The following is an 18,776-nucleotide window of genomic DNA, read 5'->3' as shown; positions in this document are numbered from 1 at the left end:
ACATGAAGACGGAGCTGCTCCATATGTGTGGGGGGCCTTAGGTTGAACACATGTATGTTCTTTGGTTGGTGGTTCTGACTCTGAGAGCCCCAGGGAAGACCAACAGAGTCAGCTAACCACTGTATAATCTCGAGGAGCCAAGGCCAGTCTCTAGCCATACCCGAACCAGGCAGGTGCACCGGCACACGCCTGTAATCTCAGCGCTGGGGGGGGGGGGCAGAGGGGAGTGGATTTCTAATGAGCTTATTGGCTATCTCGACAAAGTGATGAACTTCAGGTTCACGAGGCTCTTTTTCAAAGATCACCAAGATCCAGCATGATGAAGACATCTGAGGTTGACGTCTAGCCTTTACACACATGAGCACATGTGGGCACACAGGCACCTGCTTGAAGCCACATGAACAGTTCATACATCCACCCAAAAGCACACTACACACACATATATACAAATTTACTACTAAACTCATTGTCCTTTTAAATATAATTGAGTTCCAGTTCTGTGTGCACATGGAACTCCCTTGCATTTGAAGACCTCAGCAGACACCTCTTCCCCAGTGAGCATTCCCCGCGTGAGGACTGCGCCGTGGCTTTGTTATTGGCCAGACGATGGGACAGAAACACAGAGATGAGTGAGCTGCCTGGGGTGACAGAGTCCACCCACCAATATTTCAGTGTGCATTTTAGCATCTGCCCCAAATTGCTGTTACCCTGAGTCGTGGATTGATTTTGGTTGGGTGGGAGACCCCCTCATCACACAGTCACAGGGCTACTCACTGGCTTCTTCTTTAACTTTATCCATCTCTGCCATCAGTGAAACTTCTTTGTCAATGATGCTGGGGAACAACAGAAACAAAAAGAACAAGAGCTTAAAGTTAAACTTTCAACAAGTGATGGAAATACACACACACACACACACACACACACACACACACACACACAATGATTTTCATTAACCCCCAAATTTTTTGTGCAACAACTCCAGGAGAGAACTCTTTCTCTAACACTGAAGCAACGTGAAAGGGAAGTTCCCAAGGAACTGGTGACATTGCTGATTAATTCACTGCCAACACATCTGAAAGGACAAGGCCTTTCTGACTTTCAGAAGTGCTCAGTGTTGCATTTAAACCAGGATGTTCTTTATACATTCCAAAACTCCAAAACAATGATAAGGATTTGATAAGCTGGTCACATAAGTCATCATAGACCATCCCCAAATGTCTGTGTTTTTGTTTCTGAGATTCTAGCTAGGGAGAGAGAGGTGGGCCCAGTTCTGATGCAGTCAGTCCTAGGACTCTACTTGAGCAAGCCTGCTCAAGGGTGCTGCCCCTGCCAGCTCTGTAATACAAGTGTAAGTTTCCATCCCCTCATCATGGCAAGGTTATGGTGAACTTCTTTCATATAGCTTATTAATGAAAGCAATTATTCAAGTTTATTTCTCCCATCCCAACCCCTAATCTTCCAGTTCTACTCTCCAAAAGCAACAACATAGTGCAGATGCCTTCTATATCTTCAGATGTGTCTATCAAATCAGACGTGAGCTGTATTTTTAACTTTCAGTCAGTAACAAATTGCCATCCATCTAGTCATCCATGTATCTATGTATCTCTCATCTATCTGTATCTATCATCTATCTATCTATCTATCTATCTATCTATCTATCTATCTATCTATCTATCTATCTATCTATCTATCTATCATCTATCTATCCATCTATCTTTTTCTATCTTACTATCATCTAACTCATTTATCATCTACCATATATCTACCTATCTGTCATCTATCTACCTTTCTATCTCTGTCATCTACCATCATCATCATCATCATTTAGGTATGTGCACATGTATTTTCTCTATCATCAATCTATGTCTCTATCTTACTATCTGTCATCTATCTTTCTAATTTATCACCTATCTTACTATTATCTATCTTTCATCATCTATCTGTCTGCATACATACATGCATCTGAAGTTTAGAGGCTTGCTGAAATCCTAACCATATTACTTCATCACCTAAAGCATTAATAAGTAGTTTAATGTTCCAGATATCTACTCAGGTTTCTACATATTCAGGTTTCTACAACTGACCCCTAAATCTTTCCAAGATCTAAAATAGACTTGTTCTTGCAACTGAATGACTCTCTTAAATGTCTTTAATCTACCATTTACCTCTCATCTGCTTTCTCATTTCTTTTGTCATTTATTTGAAGATACCAAATTGGCCTCAAGAGTTATTCAAGGCCTGAATTTTACTAATTACATCTCTATGGTTTTATTAAACCTACTCTTTATGCTTCCTGTTAAATTATTAGATGTAGAAATTTGTTATGATTCAGGATTGACTTTTGCAGACACAGGTACACTTGTAATATTCCTCCAGAAGATATCTCAAATCTGTCGTTCATCATCCAATAAAGACATATTGAATACAAGACATTCTTCATTTTGTTATTAATAACCATAAATGTCTTTCTATATCAACAAGGGTTGTAGGAAATATTTGATTTGTATGAATCTTTCATTTACTTGCTGAGCTCTTTCTTTAAGGAGAAATTTCATAGGCTTGGACTTAGTTCATGCTATGGCACTTGGCCAGCATGATCATAGTTCTGTGTTTAATCCCCATGGTGTCAAAGGGAAGTCGAGATTACCAATCGTTTAGTTATCATCAAGTATAGTTTTTATAGGTAACGAAAATGTTTGATTTTCTTGTCTGTTTTCAAGCCAGTTAGGTCTTTAGCATCTCCAAAGGTGTCAATGAATTTTTATTCTTGTTTATATACTTTTAGTTATGAATTTATGGAGTATGCATTTCAATACATTACAGTTTATCATTAGTTTAGATTTCCACCTGTACTTTCAAAATTTACAGTGTTAAACATTTCCTTCTTGATTATTCTTTGGTCAAGGTAAGAAGTGGCTTGTGAATGGATTTCTAACCACTTAGGACTCTGAACAAGATGGCAAGACCTAAGACTGGGCAAGTGATGAATGTCTGCTAAAGAGTTCAGTCCTTCTCAACCAGGAAATCCCATGGACAGTGCTGTGCTCGGTGACAAGCACATTCTCCAAGGCTGGGCTCTGAGCCCAGTCCCTCCACTACAGACAGCATCAGGAGTCCCCATGATGCACATGGCTAAAGGTCACTGGGTTTGAGCACTTTCGTGAACCAGTCGTCTGAGTGTTCTTTATTTATGGTGCACAGGCATGATGACGGTGTGTCTTAATATGGCACGTGATAGCACCGAAAGGTTAAATAGTGAGAAGGGAGTCTAGACTCCATCCCTGTCCCAGAAGACTCAGCTCCTTTCTCTGCAGTCTTTGTTACTGCCAGTTCCTCACATTTCTTCTTAAGGTCCATCTCTGTATAAATCGGCATACACTGAGCAGCTGTATGAAGTGTCAGGCGGCATCGAGACCCTGATTCCAAGCAGACATAGCTTTTCTTGTCAAGACTACAGATGTTGCCCCGATAGAGACAAGAGTGGTTTTGTTTGTGGTGCCTGTTTTATTTTATAGTTTTACAACTTCCTTAAAGAGGGCACTTCCATTTCAGTTTAGGGAGACAAGAGCTAATGGATAAGCTACTGGGGAGATAAGGTGAAATTGGGGTCAAGAGCTCAAACTACAAATAATTAAACTACTCTGCCTGGGGACATGTTTTGAAACTTTATTCAGTACAGAAAGGGATGAGAGAAGACAGAAGATTTGGCAAGAAGGCTAAGACCCAGGAACACTTCAGGAGTGGAATAGTGAAAAGAAGTCCCAAGAGCCAGGGCGTTTCCTGAGCCATCTTAAGGCATTGCTGCGGACTTGCACACAGCTGCGGGATGCCGGCACCTTCCTAGGCATGGTGTGGATGGGTGCACTCATGGGACTGAAGTGTCTGGGTCCCACCCCTGGACCAATGCAGGGACAAACAGATGGAAAGTCTGAAGGCACAGCAAGTGAGGGAACGTAGAGTCCACTTGTACCCTTAAAATGTGTGCATCCTAATATAGGCTTTAGATTTCCACAGAACACGGAAAGGCAGGCCAGGAAAACTCATGGGCCCAAGGGCTGAGCCACCCCAGCTGGCTTATTGGTTAACAGAATAATGGAGCCCATGAGAGACTGACAGGTGACTTGTGCTGCATGCTCTTGACAAAGAGTGACACAGAGTTGCATAAGGCTTGGGATGCTATATAAAGATATGGTGGAGAGAGAGAGAGAGAGAGAGAGAGAGAGAGAGAGAGAGAGAGAGAGAGAGAGGATATGAGCTGCCAAACATTAATTCATCTGGCCAATATTTTCTAAGAACTTGTCATGTGACAGTTAAGGGTTTTGGAGCTGCGAGTACAGCTATGGAAACAAAGAAAAGGAAGAGGAGGCTGGGGATAAAATGTGGGGGATTTCTTTTATCATTATGAACTCTACATTCTTTTTTTGCAGAGATGTGAGACGTCTACAAGACTGGCCAAGAGGGTAAGACAGAGAGAAAAAAAAATGTGACGGTCGGAAGAAAGAAGATCTAGCAGACTTCTTAGAGACATACACAGCACACATGAGGGAGAACCATCCATGGGACGGGGCTGGCTTCAGATAGTCAGTCATTGAAAAACGTGCAGACTACACAGGAAGCCCAGAAGGCTCTACATAGTTACCAGCCTCACCATCCCAGTTCTTACCCAAAGAACAGATCTCGGAAGTCGGGAGGTCTGTAGGCTACACATGGTGGGCAGGGACCACTCTGAGGAAGAGGCCTTTCCTGAGTTCTTCACCAGTTACATGATCGTACTAAGTTTTTGTTGGTGGAATTTGTTAACATAATATCACGCTCAGAGAGTTTACAAGATGGCCATCTGTGGTATAATACATATCTCCAGGTGGAACACATATTGTACAAAGCCTGATAGTCACACAATGGTTAGTTCAGAACTTCTGGGATAGCAACAGGAGGAATGAAGGTTTACACAGTAAACTCTAAACTTGGGAATGGGAAAAAGCCTGTGAGGTTGGCATCAAAGCATGCTTCTGTTCCTGTGGATATTCTAACAAGGGAATGTCTTCAGGTGCCTCAGAAATTCAGCCTTGCAATTGCTATATGACTGTGTTCAAAACTCACACCCAGGGTTATTGTTCTGACCTGATAGACAGAAGCACACCAAACTCAGGACTCAGCATAAGGAGGGACCACGTGATCGTCCCATGAGAATTTCATTATAGTGGACCTGTGGTACCTGGGTTTTGATTCTGAGGCATTAGGCTTGTGGAAGGGAAATGGATGTGGCAGACAAAATTAGTGCAGGCCAGTCTGCCCCTTGGTAGGCTGTCAGACAGTAAGGAGCCAGCATCACATCATACTGAGCCCCAGACTAAGAGCAGGTCAAAAAGGCATGGCCATGTCTGAAGCCTTTAAAATGCCTTCAAAGCTGGGATGCTTTGAGAGTGATTGGATCAGGGCTATTCGAATGACTCGATCTTCTCAGAAGGACAAAGACAGACACACTGAAGGGCTGCTGGTTGACAAAAGCAGCAGTCTGGAAAGGGGTGGAGGGCATCTTGGCAGAAATCTGGAATGGAGTTATCAGATAGGGAGGGGCGAGTGGGGCATCATACCAGAGTCCTACTGGGGAAGCAGAGGTCACAACTGCTTTTGAGGTTCTCTTCTGTAGGTAGATATCAGCTTGCTGTTGCCTCAAGGTGAGAGCCAGTCCTAACTAGTACTGAAGGCTGATTGACAGGGCCAGGTCCCTCAGCTGGCGGGCCAGTGCCAAATGGGAACTCACTGAAGCTTCCCAATACCACAGGGGGCAAGAACCCTACTCAATCTGTACCACAGAGTCTTGGCACACGCCCTTTGCCTCCAATACAATGTCTCCCTTCCTCCCTAAATTCATCTCTTCATCTAGCAAGCTCTTTCTTCAAATCTTTGCTTAACTGTCAATGTCTCACAAACCTCTAATGACGCTGCTAAAAGCTTCACCTTTACACTCTTGTTCGGTTACAGGATGTTCAACAGTGGTGGAACTGTACAGGAATATAAGATACCCATCTTTCTGCGGCACAGCACATAATGGGCATGCCAGAATGCTCACGTATGAATCATGTCTGTGTGAAAACATATACACGTTTGCACATGGATGGCTCTCATCATTTAAGATATAAGCTGATGACTTAAAGGGCAATGATGTTGACCAAACACTGAGGCTTTGACTCAGAATCAAAAGAGTGAGTTGGTGATTATGTTCTGTTGCAACCTGTGCTTTCCCATTAACCCAAGAGCCTGAAGACTGAGTGGCCCTGTTTTCCAGTACTGATCTCGTACTCGACAGGAACACACACTTCTAACTGGTATAGACTTAAGGTTCATCCAGCATGTTTTCCATCAGCAGAGTTGAACATAAAACCCATGCTAAGCTCACGTGTTTCCAACATACACTTCCTACCCTTCCAAAACACATCTCCTTTATCTAAACTACTTGGCTAATAAAATTTTATCCTGTGGCCATAAAAAAAAGCTTTTATTACCAAAGCAATAAGGTGTAAGGAGGAGATTACCATGGCAAAATCTTTATAGTGTATTATATAGTTAATCACAAAGATAAAGTGTCATTTCATAAAAATGTTTCCACTGTCTTGATTCTTTCTATAGGGGACTAATAATGGCGATAAAAGGAATCAGAGAGGCTCTTCAGTTGGAATATATTTGTGATTTTCTGCTCTGTGGAGGACTTGTCTTTAATTCTAGAGACCAAGGCATGGAGGAACCAAAACAGTTTCTTCTGGAAGCTTGGATGAGCCCACAGGCTGAGTGTTCTTAAAAGGTTAAGATGCTCTGGTGGGCAGGAACCCACAGGGCCATCACGGTCGAGAACCGTGTCTGAAAGACAAATCATGAAGCAGAACTTCAACCAGTATGGGCATCGGGTAGAACCGGATGTTGAAGAGTTAAAAGGAGGCCAGTTCCACTTCTGATACTTTGCCTTAGGAAACCTTTAAAGAGAAACTGCTGGGAGCTATCTGATCTCAGACAATTGTGGTTCAGAAGCATCTGTGGACAGTGCGCTTGAGTGGGAGGGAGCTCCTGTAACTCCTTGCCTACTATGCCAACAAACCAGGAACAACAGAGATGGAGGGAGGGCAAGCAGGCTGTATAAGAAACCTGTATCCTAGTCCCCTTGGTTCAGAAAGGCGAGGTGCTGGGGAGAAGGGATGATAAGAAACGCTAGGGGATGCTTCAGCCCTGCTGGCCTGCACCACACAAGGAGAGCATGCAAATGAGCGATAAGCCCTAAAGCAAGACTTCCTGGCATAAGACTTTTCTTTCCTTTCTTCCTGTCTTTATTTATTAAAGAAGAAAAGCCCCACCCCACTCTGGGCTCTGCTCCTTATTACTGTGGAGTTCTCTGCTCTTCATGAGCCCGAGTGCTGATGGGAGGGGGCGTCTGTGCTGCCCAATAGCTTAGAGGTCTTTGTCCCCTGGATGAGGGGTTTGTACCCACTAGGGAAGAGCAGGAGACCTTCCTCTCAATGTAAGGCCCATGAACTTGGTCTATGAGTTCCATTTCTGACTCAACTCAAATACTCAAGCCCTTCTTGAGATCAGGGCAAAACTAGTCAAGGGATTACCTCAGCTACTTCTCAGCAACTGAGAGCTGTCAACTGAGTCTCTTCCTTGGCTTGATGACCACAAGTGCAGCAAGAACATGTGTGCTCTGTATTCCTATGCCAGGAGGGTCAGCAGCTCTAGCTGCAGATGACACCCCACCCCACCCCGATCTTACAGGCTGCCGATGCCCAAGTTCCTTTCTTGACCTTAAGGATCTCTCCTTTGGTGCCCTCCCCTGTACCCTGTGTTAGTTATGGCGCCACTGTTACTCTTCCTTTACTTCCTATACCGTTCTGTCCCCAGCAGTGCACCCCATTACTGAAAAGCCTCTCCTACCTACCCACTTCCACTGTAGCAGACGGAACCCTGACCGCATTAAGAGTAGGTGGCTGTATTTATTTATATTTTCGCTGCATTGCTGGGATTCCCCAACTGCCATCCTCTCTACTCTATAGATTTTTGCATTTTACAACTACCTAAATTCTGTTCATAAAGGGAAATACAGGATTTTTTCCCCTTGAATACAACAATGGTGACAACAATGGATCTTCTAAAGACTTGATAATGTTTTTCACTAAACACACAAAACCAACACAGGTCTTGAGTAGAAAGACGAGCTTTTGAAAGTTTCCCACTAACCACAACCATCAAAGAGGTAAGATAGCTGACCTTCCGGGCACAAAGCACACTGAGCTACAAGGCAAAGCAATTACCCAGATATGAACAGCTGCACTCAGTCTATCACTTGGGCTGAGGCTCATTTTATTTTGGTTTCTTTTACCAGAAATTTGATATAATGTGTTAATGTCTCTTAGCTTAGCATATTTCATGTTTGATTCATATAATAATTGAAACACAACTGATGACTATTTGACTATACCATTTAGGCTGCATTTTGGGAATGAGACCTGCAGACTGCAGATGAACTTCTAATATCGGACTCCGGAGTTCCTCAAAACAGACATAGTTAATCTCAATAAAACCCCAGTGGGACTCCTTTACATTCCTAGAAGTTTTAAAAGGACAAGAGAAATAAAATGCTCCAAGTCTACAATCTACAGCACCAACTCTTTAGCTGAGGATATACAGATTTAGTCATTATGTATTTTCTTCTCTTTCCTAATTATGTCTCAGGTTGGTCTGTTTCTATCAAAAGCAAGAGTCAAGAAAGTGATTGCATTTCAGTTTCACTGTAAGAAGATAAGACTTTAGCCCTCCCCGTCTTTTAAAGCCACACTATAGAAGGGGAAAGGAATCTGTGGGTGTGGCCATCTTTACTTCATCTCACACCCTCATTAAAGAAAGCAAGGCCAAATCAAACGTTTCCATATAAAACAAGACAAAAATAAATAACCATTCTTTGTCTCATGTACCAGATAGAACCAGCCGCTTTTACACTCTGCTACATTTTTTCCAAAAACATTTGTTTTTTTAGTTTTAGTTTTAGTTTTGTTTTGTTTTGTTTTGTTTGTTTGTTTCTGGAAAACAAATTGGGATGGGGTTGTTATCTGTGCAGATGCCATCATCGGTGCTGAGCCTGAGTCCTAAAAGTGTGGTACCTGAAGGATCAGCAGGGCCATCACATCTAACCAGCGGCAGCCAGGCCTGGCTACCTGGCAGGCTTTAGACTTCCGGCTCTCGGGTGAAGAGGGAGGGGGAGAGGATGCATACCAGGACCCTCTAGTCGAGCGAGCACAGTTGTCTCAGTTAACGCCCTGTTCTAAGTAGCTCACGTCGGGAAGTCAAATAAACACTAAAGACTGAAAAGGAGACTTTCCTACTCTTCCGACTACAGAAGAATGGTGGTTCTTGTGTCTAGTTTATAAGTGGATTTTCTGTTTTGAGAGGCATGTGTTCACTCACACTCTATCGATTGGTGGAGTGAGGCTCCGGGGCCTTCCATCCTCTCAGACACTGTGACCGTGCATGCTTCTGTTCCCTTCTTTATGTGGCAAATTTCTAGTCTTCCTTCAAGATTCAAACATCACCTCCTAGATGAATCCTTTCCTATATAGCCCCCAGGGCTCACCTGCTCACACCCGGTCCCTGTACCCAGGGCTCACCTGCTCATACCAGGTCCCTGCACCCAGGGCTCACCTGCTAACACCCGGTCCCTGCACCTGGGGCTCACCTGCTCATACCAGGTCCCTGTACCCGGGACTCACTTCTCACACCCGGTCCCTGCACCCGGGACTCACTTCTCACACCCGGTTCCTGCACCCAGGACTCACCTGCCCACACCCGGTCCCTGCACCCGGGACTCACCTGCCCACACCCAGTCCCTGCACCCGGGACTCACCTGCTCACACCCGGTTCCTGCACCCAGGACTCACCTGCTCACACCCGGTTCCTGCACCCAGGACTCACCTGCCCAAACCCGGTCCCTGCACCTGGGGCTCACCTGCTCATACCAGGTCCCTGTACCCGGGACTCACTTCTCACACCCGGTCCCTGCACCCAGGGCTCACTTCTCACACCCGGTCCCTGCACCCAGCCCCTGCACCCGATGATCTACTGTACTATTTGCCACACTGTTTTCATTGTGTTGCTCATTTCAGTTTGTGCGCACTAGACAAGCCTTTTCAGGGAAGGACAGCACCCTCATCCTTCAGTATTTGCAGCAGAGGTTTTCCAGCAGTGGTATCCAGGTTAGCTTCCTCAGTGTAATGCACAGAATGCAGATTTTTGGGGTCAATTCTGGGGTAGTGGCTCAGGTGCCCCTCATTCACAAAGAAGCTTGAGAAGCGCTACTGAGGGCACAGTCTGCTACCCATGAGATGAATGGATGAAGAAAGGGAGAGAGAGAGAGAGGCAGAGAGACATGGCAAGTCAGGAAGGTGGGGTGACCTGTGCTGGTGACAGCTGTAGCCATTCCTAATGGGGTCCCTTTACTTCTCTTCTCTCTTCACTCAAGGAAGAGTAAAGCTGTGTCGAGATTCACACATTTCATACCCAGGATCCAGCACATACGAAGTGTTTACAGAGCTAGAGGGTACCAAGGAGCAGCATCTTCCAGACACAACAGGGCTAACACACACACACACACACACACACACACACACACACACACACACACACACACTCACTCACTCAGAGAGAGAGAGAGAACACAAAATCCTGGCACTGAGAAGGGACAGAGTCCTGCCCCTAACCAAGAAGCTATGTGCAACTGGTACCTGCTGGGAAAGGGAGAACCAGTTCTCTCCAGTGGAGTGTCACTGTGCGTATCAACCACACACTCAGGGCAGCCCCATGCCCAGGAGTGACAGGCCAGTACAAAGTGGACTCAACTCCATATTTGTTTTTTGTGCACTTTTTGTTTCTTTTTTGTCTTAGTGTTTGCTTTTTTTTAAAATTTTCTTTCTAATTTTGAGAAAAAGAGTGAGTGGGAGAGCAAGAGACAGGGAAAACAGAGCATAAATTGAGGTGGGTGAGGAGGGGGAGAGGATCTTGGAGAGTTGGGGGAGGGGAACGAACATGACTATAATATATTGCATGAAGAAACTTTTAATTAGAAAGTGCTGAAAGTCCTCCCAGTGTCCCGGGGGAGAGGAAAAGAAGGTTCCTGAATGCTACACTTGGAAGACAGAGACTTAGGCGAGCGTCCACTGTGGAGCGTGCTGGGACTTCTCTAGTTGCTCTGACAACTTCCCGACTTAGATAGGGATACTCATGCAGCCCAAGGAAACCACAGAAGGGCTGTCTTGTTCTCGATTGCTTTTGAACTAGAATACATAAAATAAAATTCAAACCCCATTATGTCTAACTCCACACCACGTGCTTCCTAATTAAGTGGTTAATAAACCTTTGAAAGTGTGACTTTTATTAGACTATGGCCTAGTAAGAATCAAGAGTTTACAGCTACTGGAATTTTAATGCTGCACACATGTAAGGAATTCTATTACACTGACTTCATGTTTGGTTCGCTGTATGATTTGTTGTTGTGAACCTGACTAACTGCCCCAAATAACTTCAGAGTCCTACTTCCTACTAGCCTCATAGGTTAAACAAACAAACAAACAAACAAACATCACAACAAAAAGCCTCTAAGATTCATTCTCAAATTGTAATATAGAATAGCTCTCTTTAAATCTAATGTGTTTGCTATCTATGAAGATGCTTAAAACATTGGTCTTAATTCTCTGAGTGAAAGTGCACTAGATTATAACTTCTTAAAGATATCATACCCTGTGGGGATATGCAGACAGAACACTTGCTTAATTTTGCCTTCTATTTTCATTCTAAGAGGGAAAGACAACCACTTCTGCTCAGAAGCATGTGACTAGCTGGTTGACTGGCAGTCTTCATTTGCTTAAAAGATTCAGACATCTCAGATTTTGAAACAAAATCAGAAGCTCCTTTGAAAAAAGCCTGCAGCTAAGGCCCAGCAGCTGTCAGGGCCAAGCGTGTGGCTGATGTAGTGTATTGTGGTAATCACACGTGTGAGCGGCCCAGGAAGGCTGTTAACGTGAGGCGCTGTTTATGCTGGTTTCTCTAAACCGAAAAGGCCAGTTCAGTACTCTCTGTGTTTATCAGCCTGCTCTTCCTTCAGTGCCTGCAGAGGCCCTGGGGAAACATCTAATGTGGAGAAAACCTTAGGGAGGAAAGAAAACAGAAAAGGATCAGCTTCCGCCTCCAGAGAGTGAGCTGCACCTATGTAGAGGGACATAGATTCACGACTAAGGCAAGGCCTGAGAATGGCCTGGACCTCAGGGACTTTCCACAGTTGCAAAGTCACAGGAACCTTGGGTTTTTCCACATTATGTGGTATTTGCCCTTTTTCACAGCTTCAGAATGGTTCCTGGCCGCCTACTGCTCTTTATTACACTGGTGCAGAGTGAGGGAAAAGAGTCATTTTGGGTAATTTGTCAGCTAGACGGCAACAGAATCCATCCATATGGCTCTCTTGAGGCATAAATATATTTATTAGCCTCTTTTATTATTGTCTCCATGTACTCTTTGCAAGGATGTGCTCATCCCCACATCGCCCTTTTAGGATTCCAAATAATATGGTCCATTGTGGGGGAAGGAACAAGTTCACTTAATTTCCTTTGTATAGCGTCTTGGACAAGGCAGAAACAGGTGGGCACTTAGGAAGAACACAGTTGATGAGAAAGAAAGGCATTTGTGAGAAAGTCTGGTTTGCACAGGTTTTGATTAGAGAGAGGGCTGTATTCACCTCTAGAGAAGGAGACGGAAAAACCTTCTTATTACATTTTAAAAATAAAAAACCCAATTGAAACTTATGACTTTATTAAAACAAAACAAAACCGAAGAAATGAAAGCCACACATCCTGACCTCTTGATCTTGATCTTCATTATGTGTTTAGGCTAAAAGCTGGCAAAAATCTAGCAACTGTTTAACAGACCTCTTATAATTAAATATGGGACTGAAAGCATCACACACCCATTATATAGCAACACCAGGGACAGCCTCCTTAGGTCATTCTCGGACGAGCGAACCCCTTACAAGTACCTTATTGCAAGGAGCATGGAGAAGCATCCTCTCTGTAACTGCATAATTACGCCATTCCAGTAGCCAACATTCCGTGGACACGCTAGTAAAGCTCACTCTTGCTGCCATGTTGGCTTTACAATGAGTCCTACCTATTCCCCATGCTCATATGACTGAACTCAAAAGCCAAGTCCGCCCGTTGCCATCTGTTTTGTGATACAGAGATAACTCTAGGGTCTTTTTTCCCCTAACCAAATATGCGCCATTCCCATCAAAGTGTACGTAGCTCCATGATGCTAATGATTCTCTTAGGTAAGAGAAGGACAATTAGATGACCAAGTATTTGCTCAATCACTGGCGGACCGTAAGCTATGCAAAAAGACTTCCTTCTTCCATTTCGTTTAAACAGAACCAGGGCTTGCACACCTGAGTGTGCCTGGCACTAGAATGGATGGACATATGCCACGTATGCCTGGGAACAGCAGTAATACTGCCTGGATGAAGCCAGAGACGAATACCACAAACAGGCGCTTAACGGAACAATTCCCCCCTGTCCTCATCTTCACGTGCCTCAGACCTCCATCCTAACCCTGGTCCCCACGGTGATATTTGGCTTTATTGTAAAATGAGAGAAAGACTCCGGCAGAGACAGAGTGGCTAACGAAAGTGACTGCCTGTCATTAGCTACAACCTTCGGTTCTTAATTTTTCCATTTTCTTCTAAGGACTGAGTTAAATTCTGTAATGAAAAACAGACAAAAAAAAAAGAAAAGAAAGAAAGAAAGAAAGGAAAAGCAAAGCCTTCAATTTTCTACACTCCAATATAATTGTTTTTCAGATCTCAAGGAGGCAAAAATGTAATTTGACCTTTAAAACGTGTAGCTGGAAGGGTTATGTTTCAGGCAGTATGGAAAAAAATATTTTCCTACCACTGATTGAAAAGGGAAGGCATTGAGGTACGGAAGTGATGGGAAATTCCCTTCCTGTATCCCGACTCTCTTTGGAGGGTGGGGTGCTGCAAGCTAGACTTTCATGGTATTATAGAGTCTGCCTTTCCCTCAAGGGGACACTACAGAACATGCTGCATTCTCTTCCATTAGGGAATCCTCTGAGTTATCCACACTTGGACCAAAGATGCCTCTGTTATAGGAGCATGGGGAGGAAGGAAAACCCCAGGAAAAGGTCATCCCTGGCTGGTTAGAAGCACCCCTGGTCTCGCCTTTTGCTACTAGAAACTGGTAACATGTGACAGTCAATATTGCCAGACCAACGTCTCCTATAGGGAAGACATTCACCAGCTGAGCGGCAGTGACTGCTCTGGCATTAGAGCTGTAGCCCCTTCTACAAGATTTGTAATCCATGATGTTCAGGTGTTAGAAGATGCAAAAGAGAACCACCTGGATTTAAAACTAAACACGTTTTCAGTATCCACTCATCTGTTGAGGGGCAACTAGGTTGGTACCAATTTCTTGCTATAGTGAACAAAGCAGCAATACAGATGGAAATTTTGGTGCAATAACAACAATGAAAATTATATATATAATATATTGCATTTATATATTATATGTATTATATATGTGTGTGTGCATGTGTGTGTATCTGTATGTGTGTATGTGTGTGTATACATATGTGTATGTGTATGTGTGTGTGCATGTGTGTGTGCATGTGTGTGTATACATACATATGTGTATGTGTATGTGTGTGTGAATGTGTGTGTTTATGTGTATGTGTGTGTATGTATATGTGTATGTGTGTGTATGTGTGTATGTGTGTGTGTGCATGTGTGTGTATGTATATGTGTATGTGTGTGTGAATGTGTGTGTTTATGTGTATGTGTGTGTATGTATATGTGTATGTGTGTGTATGTGTGTATGTGTGTGTGTATGTGTGTGTATACATATGTGTATGTGTATGTGTGTGTGAATGTGTGTGCATGTGTGTGTATACATATGTGTATGTGTGAATGTGTGTGTTTATGTGTATGTGTGTATGTATATGTGTATGTGTGTATGTGTGTGTGTGCATGTGTGTGTATACATATGTGTATGTGTGTGTGCATGTGTGTGTATGTGTGTGTGTATATTTACACATATAGATAGTATTTATCCTTAGAGAAAAACAAAATCTCAAAATTTGCAGGAAAATGGATGGACTTGCACAGGAGACAGAAAAGCCCGACTGAGAGATGTCCTGAGGGATCATTTATGCTGCTAGGAGTGAGCTGGCCATGTCACACACCCCAGAACTAAGACCTGTGGAGTAATGGCAAAGCCTTCTCCTCAGGATTCGAGGCTCCGAGGGAAAGCCTTTCTTTCTGATCCATGTGTGAATGTGGATGATGTGGACAGGATTTGTCACCATAGCTTTCTCCACCTGGATGTTTAAGGCATGAAGACTATTTGCCTTCAGGACACTCCTACTACCTAACCTTGCCTCCTTGGCCCATCTGTATACAATGAGCCCTGCCTTTTCGTTGATCTGTATGGAACAGCCATGCCTTCCTGTTCAACTCTCTATAATAAACATACTGAGTTCCAGACATGGTGGGTTTTTCTGGAGAGTCTAGTCCACCCGATCCCAGTTTTCTGTCTGTGTATCTGCCTGTGTCTTTAGTTTTCTTCACTTCCTTGTTGCTTCACTCAGGTTCATTCCTGGAGCCATGTCAAATGCATTAGATTTAGAATATATAACATTCATCAAGAGTACAGAATCTCAGAAAGAAAACCACCATGTTCCCCCTTACATGCAGACTCTAGTGATAAGACAATTGTATATATGTAAGCAAGTGTGTAACATGTGTGTACAGTATAATACGTGGATTCAGTATAATATGTGGATTCAGTATAACATGTGGATTCAGTATAACATGTGGACTCAGTATAACTTGTGGACTCAGTATAACATAAGAAACAGAAACAAAAAGGGGTGCAAATTGCATGAAGAGGAAGGGCTATGGAGAGATAATCGACACCTGAGTCATGAATGAGGAAAGCTGAGTATTTTTCTAGTTCTAACTCAGTCTGGATTTTCTCTTGGTGAACAAATGTATATAAATACAATCAATACTGAGAGTGTAAAATATGGGGTGAAGTTCCACAATTTCTTCAGGCTAGCTAGCCTGACTGTGTAGACGTTCACTGAGGTGTACAGACTTTGAGTCTGCTAATTTTAGGGTGTGATGCATTTTCAGTTCTTTAAAATCAAATTGTAATTAGATTACTACCTCAAACCAACCAACCAACCAACCAGCCAGCCAGCCAGCCAGACATCCATCCATCCATCCAACCAGCCAGCCAACCAACCAACCAATCAACCAAACAACTAACCAACCAACCAACCAACCATCCATCCATCCATCCATCCATCCATCCATCCATCCAACCAACCAACCAACCAACCAACCAACCAACCAACCAACCAATCAAATGATATAGATTTCTTGGATCACAGAAGTAAGTTTGGGGTGCTGCCTTTGTAAGGGATGGCCAAGAAGCCCTAAGGGTGTTTAAACTATATGCACAAGGGTTTGGTATAAAAGCAACTACTAATTCATAGACACTGTTTCTCAGTAGATAGATACTAAGTTATTTATAAAGAAAACAATGAAAAACAAAATGAGCACAGAAAAACCATAATCTCAGCATTGGGTGCAATTCTAGGCATTGCACAAGAACAGTGCAAAGGTGTCAAGAAAGGATGAGTGTGTGCACACGGTGATAGGGAGGGTTTGTCACCAACCCAAAGAGAAGAACTGTTCTGCACGGTAAACCTCCTGAAGCAGAAAAACAGTTCTGCTTGGCTTCAGCCTCGAGTGGCTCAGAGGACGTACACTGTGGTAATTTTGTGCTATCTGGGCATGCAAGGATCAACCCTGGGAATAAGGTGGTTCCGAGACTCGACCCTCTCCAGCTGCTTCCTGTTAGGAGTCCTCCTCAGGCGCACATCCCAGAGAAGATGGTAGCATTTAAAATGTCAAAGAGATAGTATCTGGTTGACATGTGGCCACCCTGCCAACCAGTGTGATAATTGTGCAGAAAGGCTTTGCTTAGCCACCAGCAAGGCCTCAGCAGCAGGTAAGGGGGGTTTCAGGTGTGTGGGTAAAAGATAAACTTATCTTAAAATAGCTAGTTCTTCAACTTGGGATTCTCACACTAGAAGTCCTCTTTTGATTAAGGGACAGAATCTCTAGAGAGCATCTGTTATATTCAAGTATGTCAGCTTGGGTGTGGAACCCATCTTCACAATGAGGATGAGGTCATGAACTGTGATAGACCAGGAAGCATCAATGAATAAAAAGAAGAAAAGGGATATGAGGATACCACGGTAACCTCTTCAGTAGAGTGTCACAGTGAGGATGGATCTCTGACCTGAAGAGAGCCACAGGAGGGACCCTTGCTGTGAGGAAGGAAAAGAGATAGAGGAGGAAGAAATGAGTTAAAAGTGGCAGAGAAAGGGGACGTGTGCAAGTGCTGGGACTCATGTCTCATCTCCAGGTTTAGCCTGGCCTAGACACAGCCCCTGCTGTGGTTTGAACATGAAAGGTCTTCCTAGGATCATAGGTCTGAACACTTGGTTCTCCCCTGGTGGCACCATTTTGGGAGGTTGTGAAACTTTCTGGAGGTGGAGCTTTGTGGGAGGAAGTAGGCCATCGGGGGCGGGTCTTGAGGCTTTACAGCCTAACCTACCTACGTCAGCTCTCTGCTTCCTGACTGCACAGGTAATGCGACCAGCTGCTTTGACGTCTTGCCTTTCCCACTATGATGGAGTGAACCGAAACAAACCATTCATTCCTTAAGGAGCTTCTTGTGCTATTTTGGCCACAGCAATGAGAAAGGTAATGACTATAGCCCTACTTCGGCAACCAAACCAAACCAAAAGATAAGACACAGGGCCAGTGTGACCCCTTGCTACAAAACATGTGCCATGACTGGCCTTTTTTTAGTTAGAATAAAATAGCTCAAAATGATTGCTCCCTCTGTGCCTCAATCTCTACAACCTCGTTAGCACCCCCACCCACCCTGACGAATACACACACTACTTTGCTGGCTTCCAACCAGCTTCCATCTTCCTTAAGAGTGCTCTTAATTAGATGTTAAATTGACAATAGCACCTAACAGGATTTTTATAGCTCTATTTTGGGAGACTTTCTCTCCTAGCATATGGCAAAAAAATATTGAGTATTATTATACTTCCTCAATGTTTTTTCAATTTCATGTTTTATTGCTCATTTTAAGCCTTCATAATAAGCTTGGACACACATACACTGGGTTTGCGATGAGAAGCTAGACTAGTCTGCACACAAAGCAATTAAATCTGGCAGCTATGATCGCAAAGAATGAGTATTTCCCAGCTGTGGTAGGAGGCCAATTGTACAGCAGAGAAGCCAGCTGCTCCACATTAGTTCCTGATGTGACTTTTTATGTTCTTGTTCAGATGAAGTGGGAGAGGACTATGTCATCTTGGTTACTTGCCTAGATCCCTAGTTCTTTCTGAGAAGATGATAATGCCCTACCCATGACCAGTTAGCCGCATGTGACCCTGTCCTGGTGAAACGCCAGGGTTATATTTTAGCTACTTAGTGGTTTTCTTCAGTAACTGTATTGAGCAAGTGTTCCTCACGGCCTGCTTGGGAAGGATAAGTACCCAGCTCACTTGGCCCTGGTGTGTTCTTAGTAAGCCTGGAGGATGTGCACCAGCCACTTTCTCCTAGCTTCTTAACATCACATCTCCCATGA

The 18,776-nt window shown here is 43.8% G+C and overlaps 1 protein-coding gene across 34 annotated transcripts in view; it reads right to left on the bottom strand.

Annotated features, from left to right (window-relative positions):
* Positions 1 to 18,776, bottom strand: part of Spats2l (spermatogenesis associated, serine-rich 2-like) — a 173,678-nt gene that overhangs the window by 21,643 nt on the left and 133,259 nt on the right. For all 34 annotated transcript variants that reach the window (XM_087566174.1, XM_087566164.1, XM_087566165.1 and 31 more), the window contains 1 exon segment: positions 775 to 833. In XM_087566174.1, coding sequence (XP_087422300.1) covers positions 775 to 833 — 59 coding nt within the window.

Source organism: Rattus norvegicus, chromosome 9, assembly GCF_021556685.1.
Source record: "Rattus norvegicus strain SHRSP/BbbUtx chromosome 9, alternate assembly SHRSP_T2T, whole genome shotgun sequence".
Lineage (NCBI taxonomy): Eukaryota > Metazoa > Chordata > Mammalia > Rodentia > Muridae > Rattus > Rattus norvegicus.
This window is presented reverse-complemented; position numbering and strand designations above follow the sequence as displayed.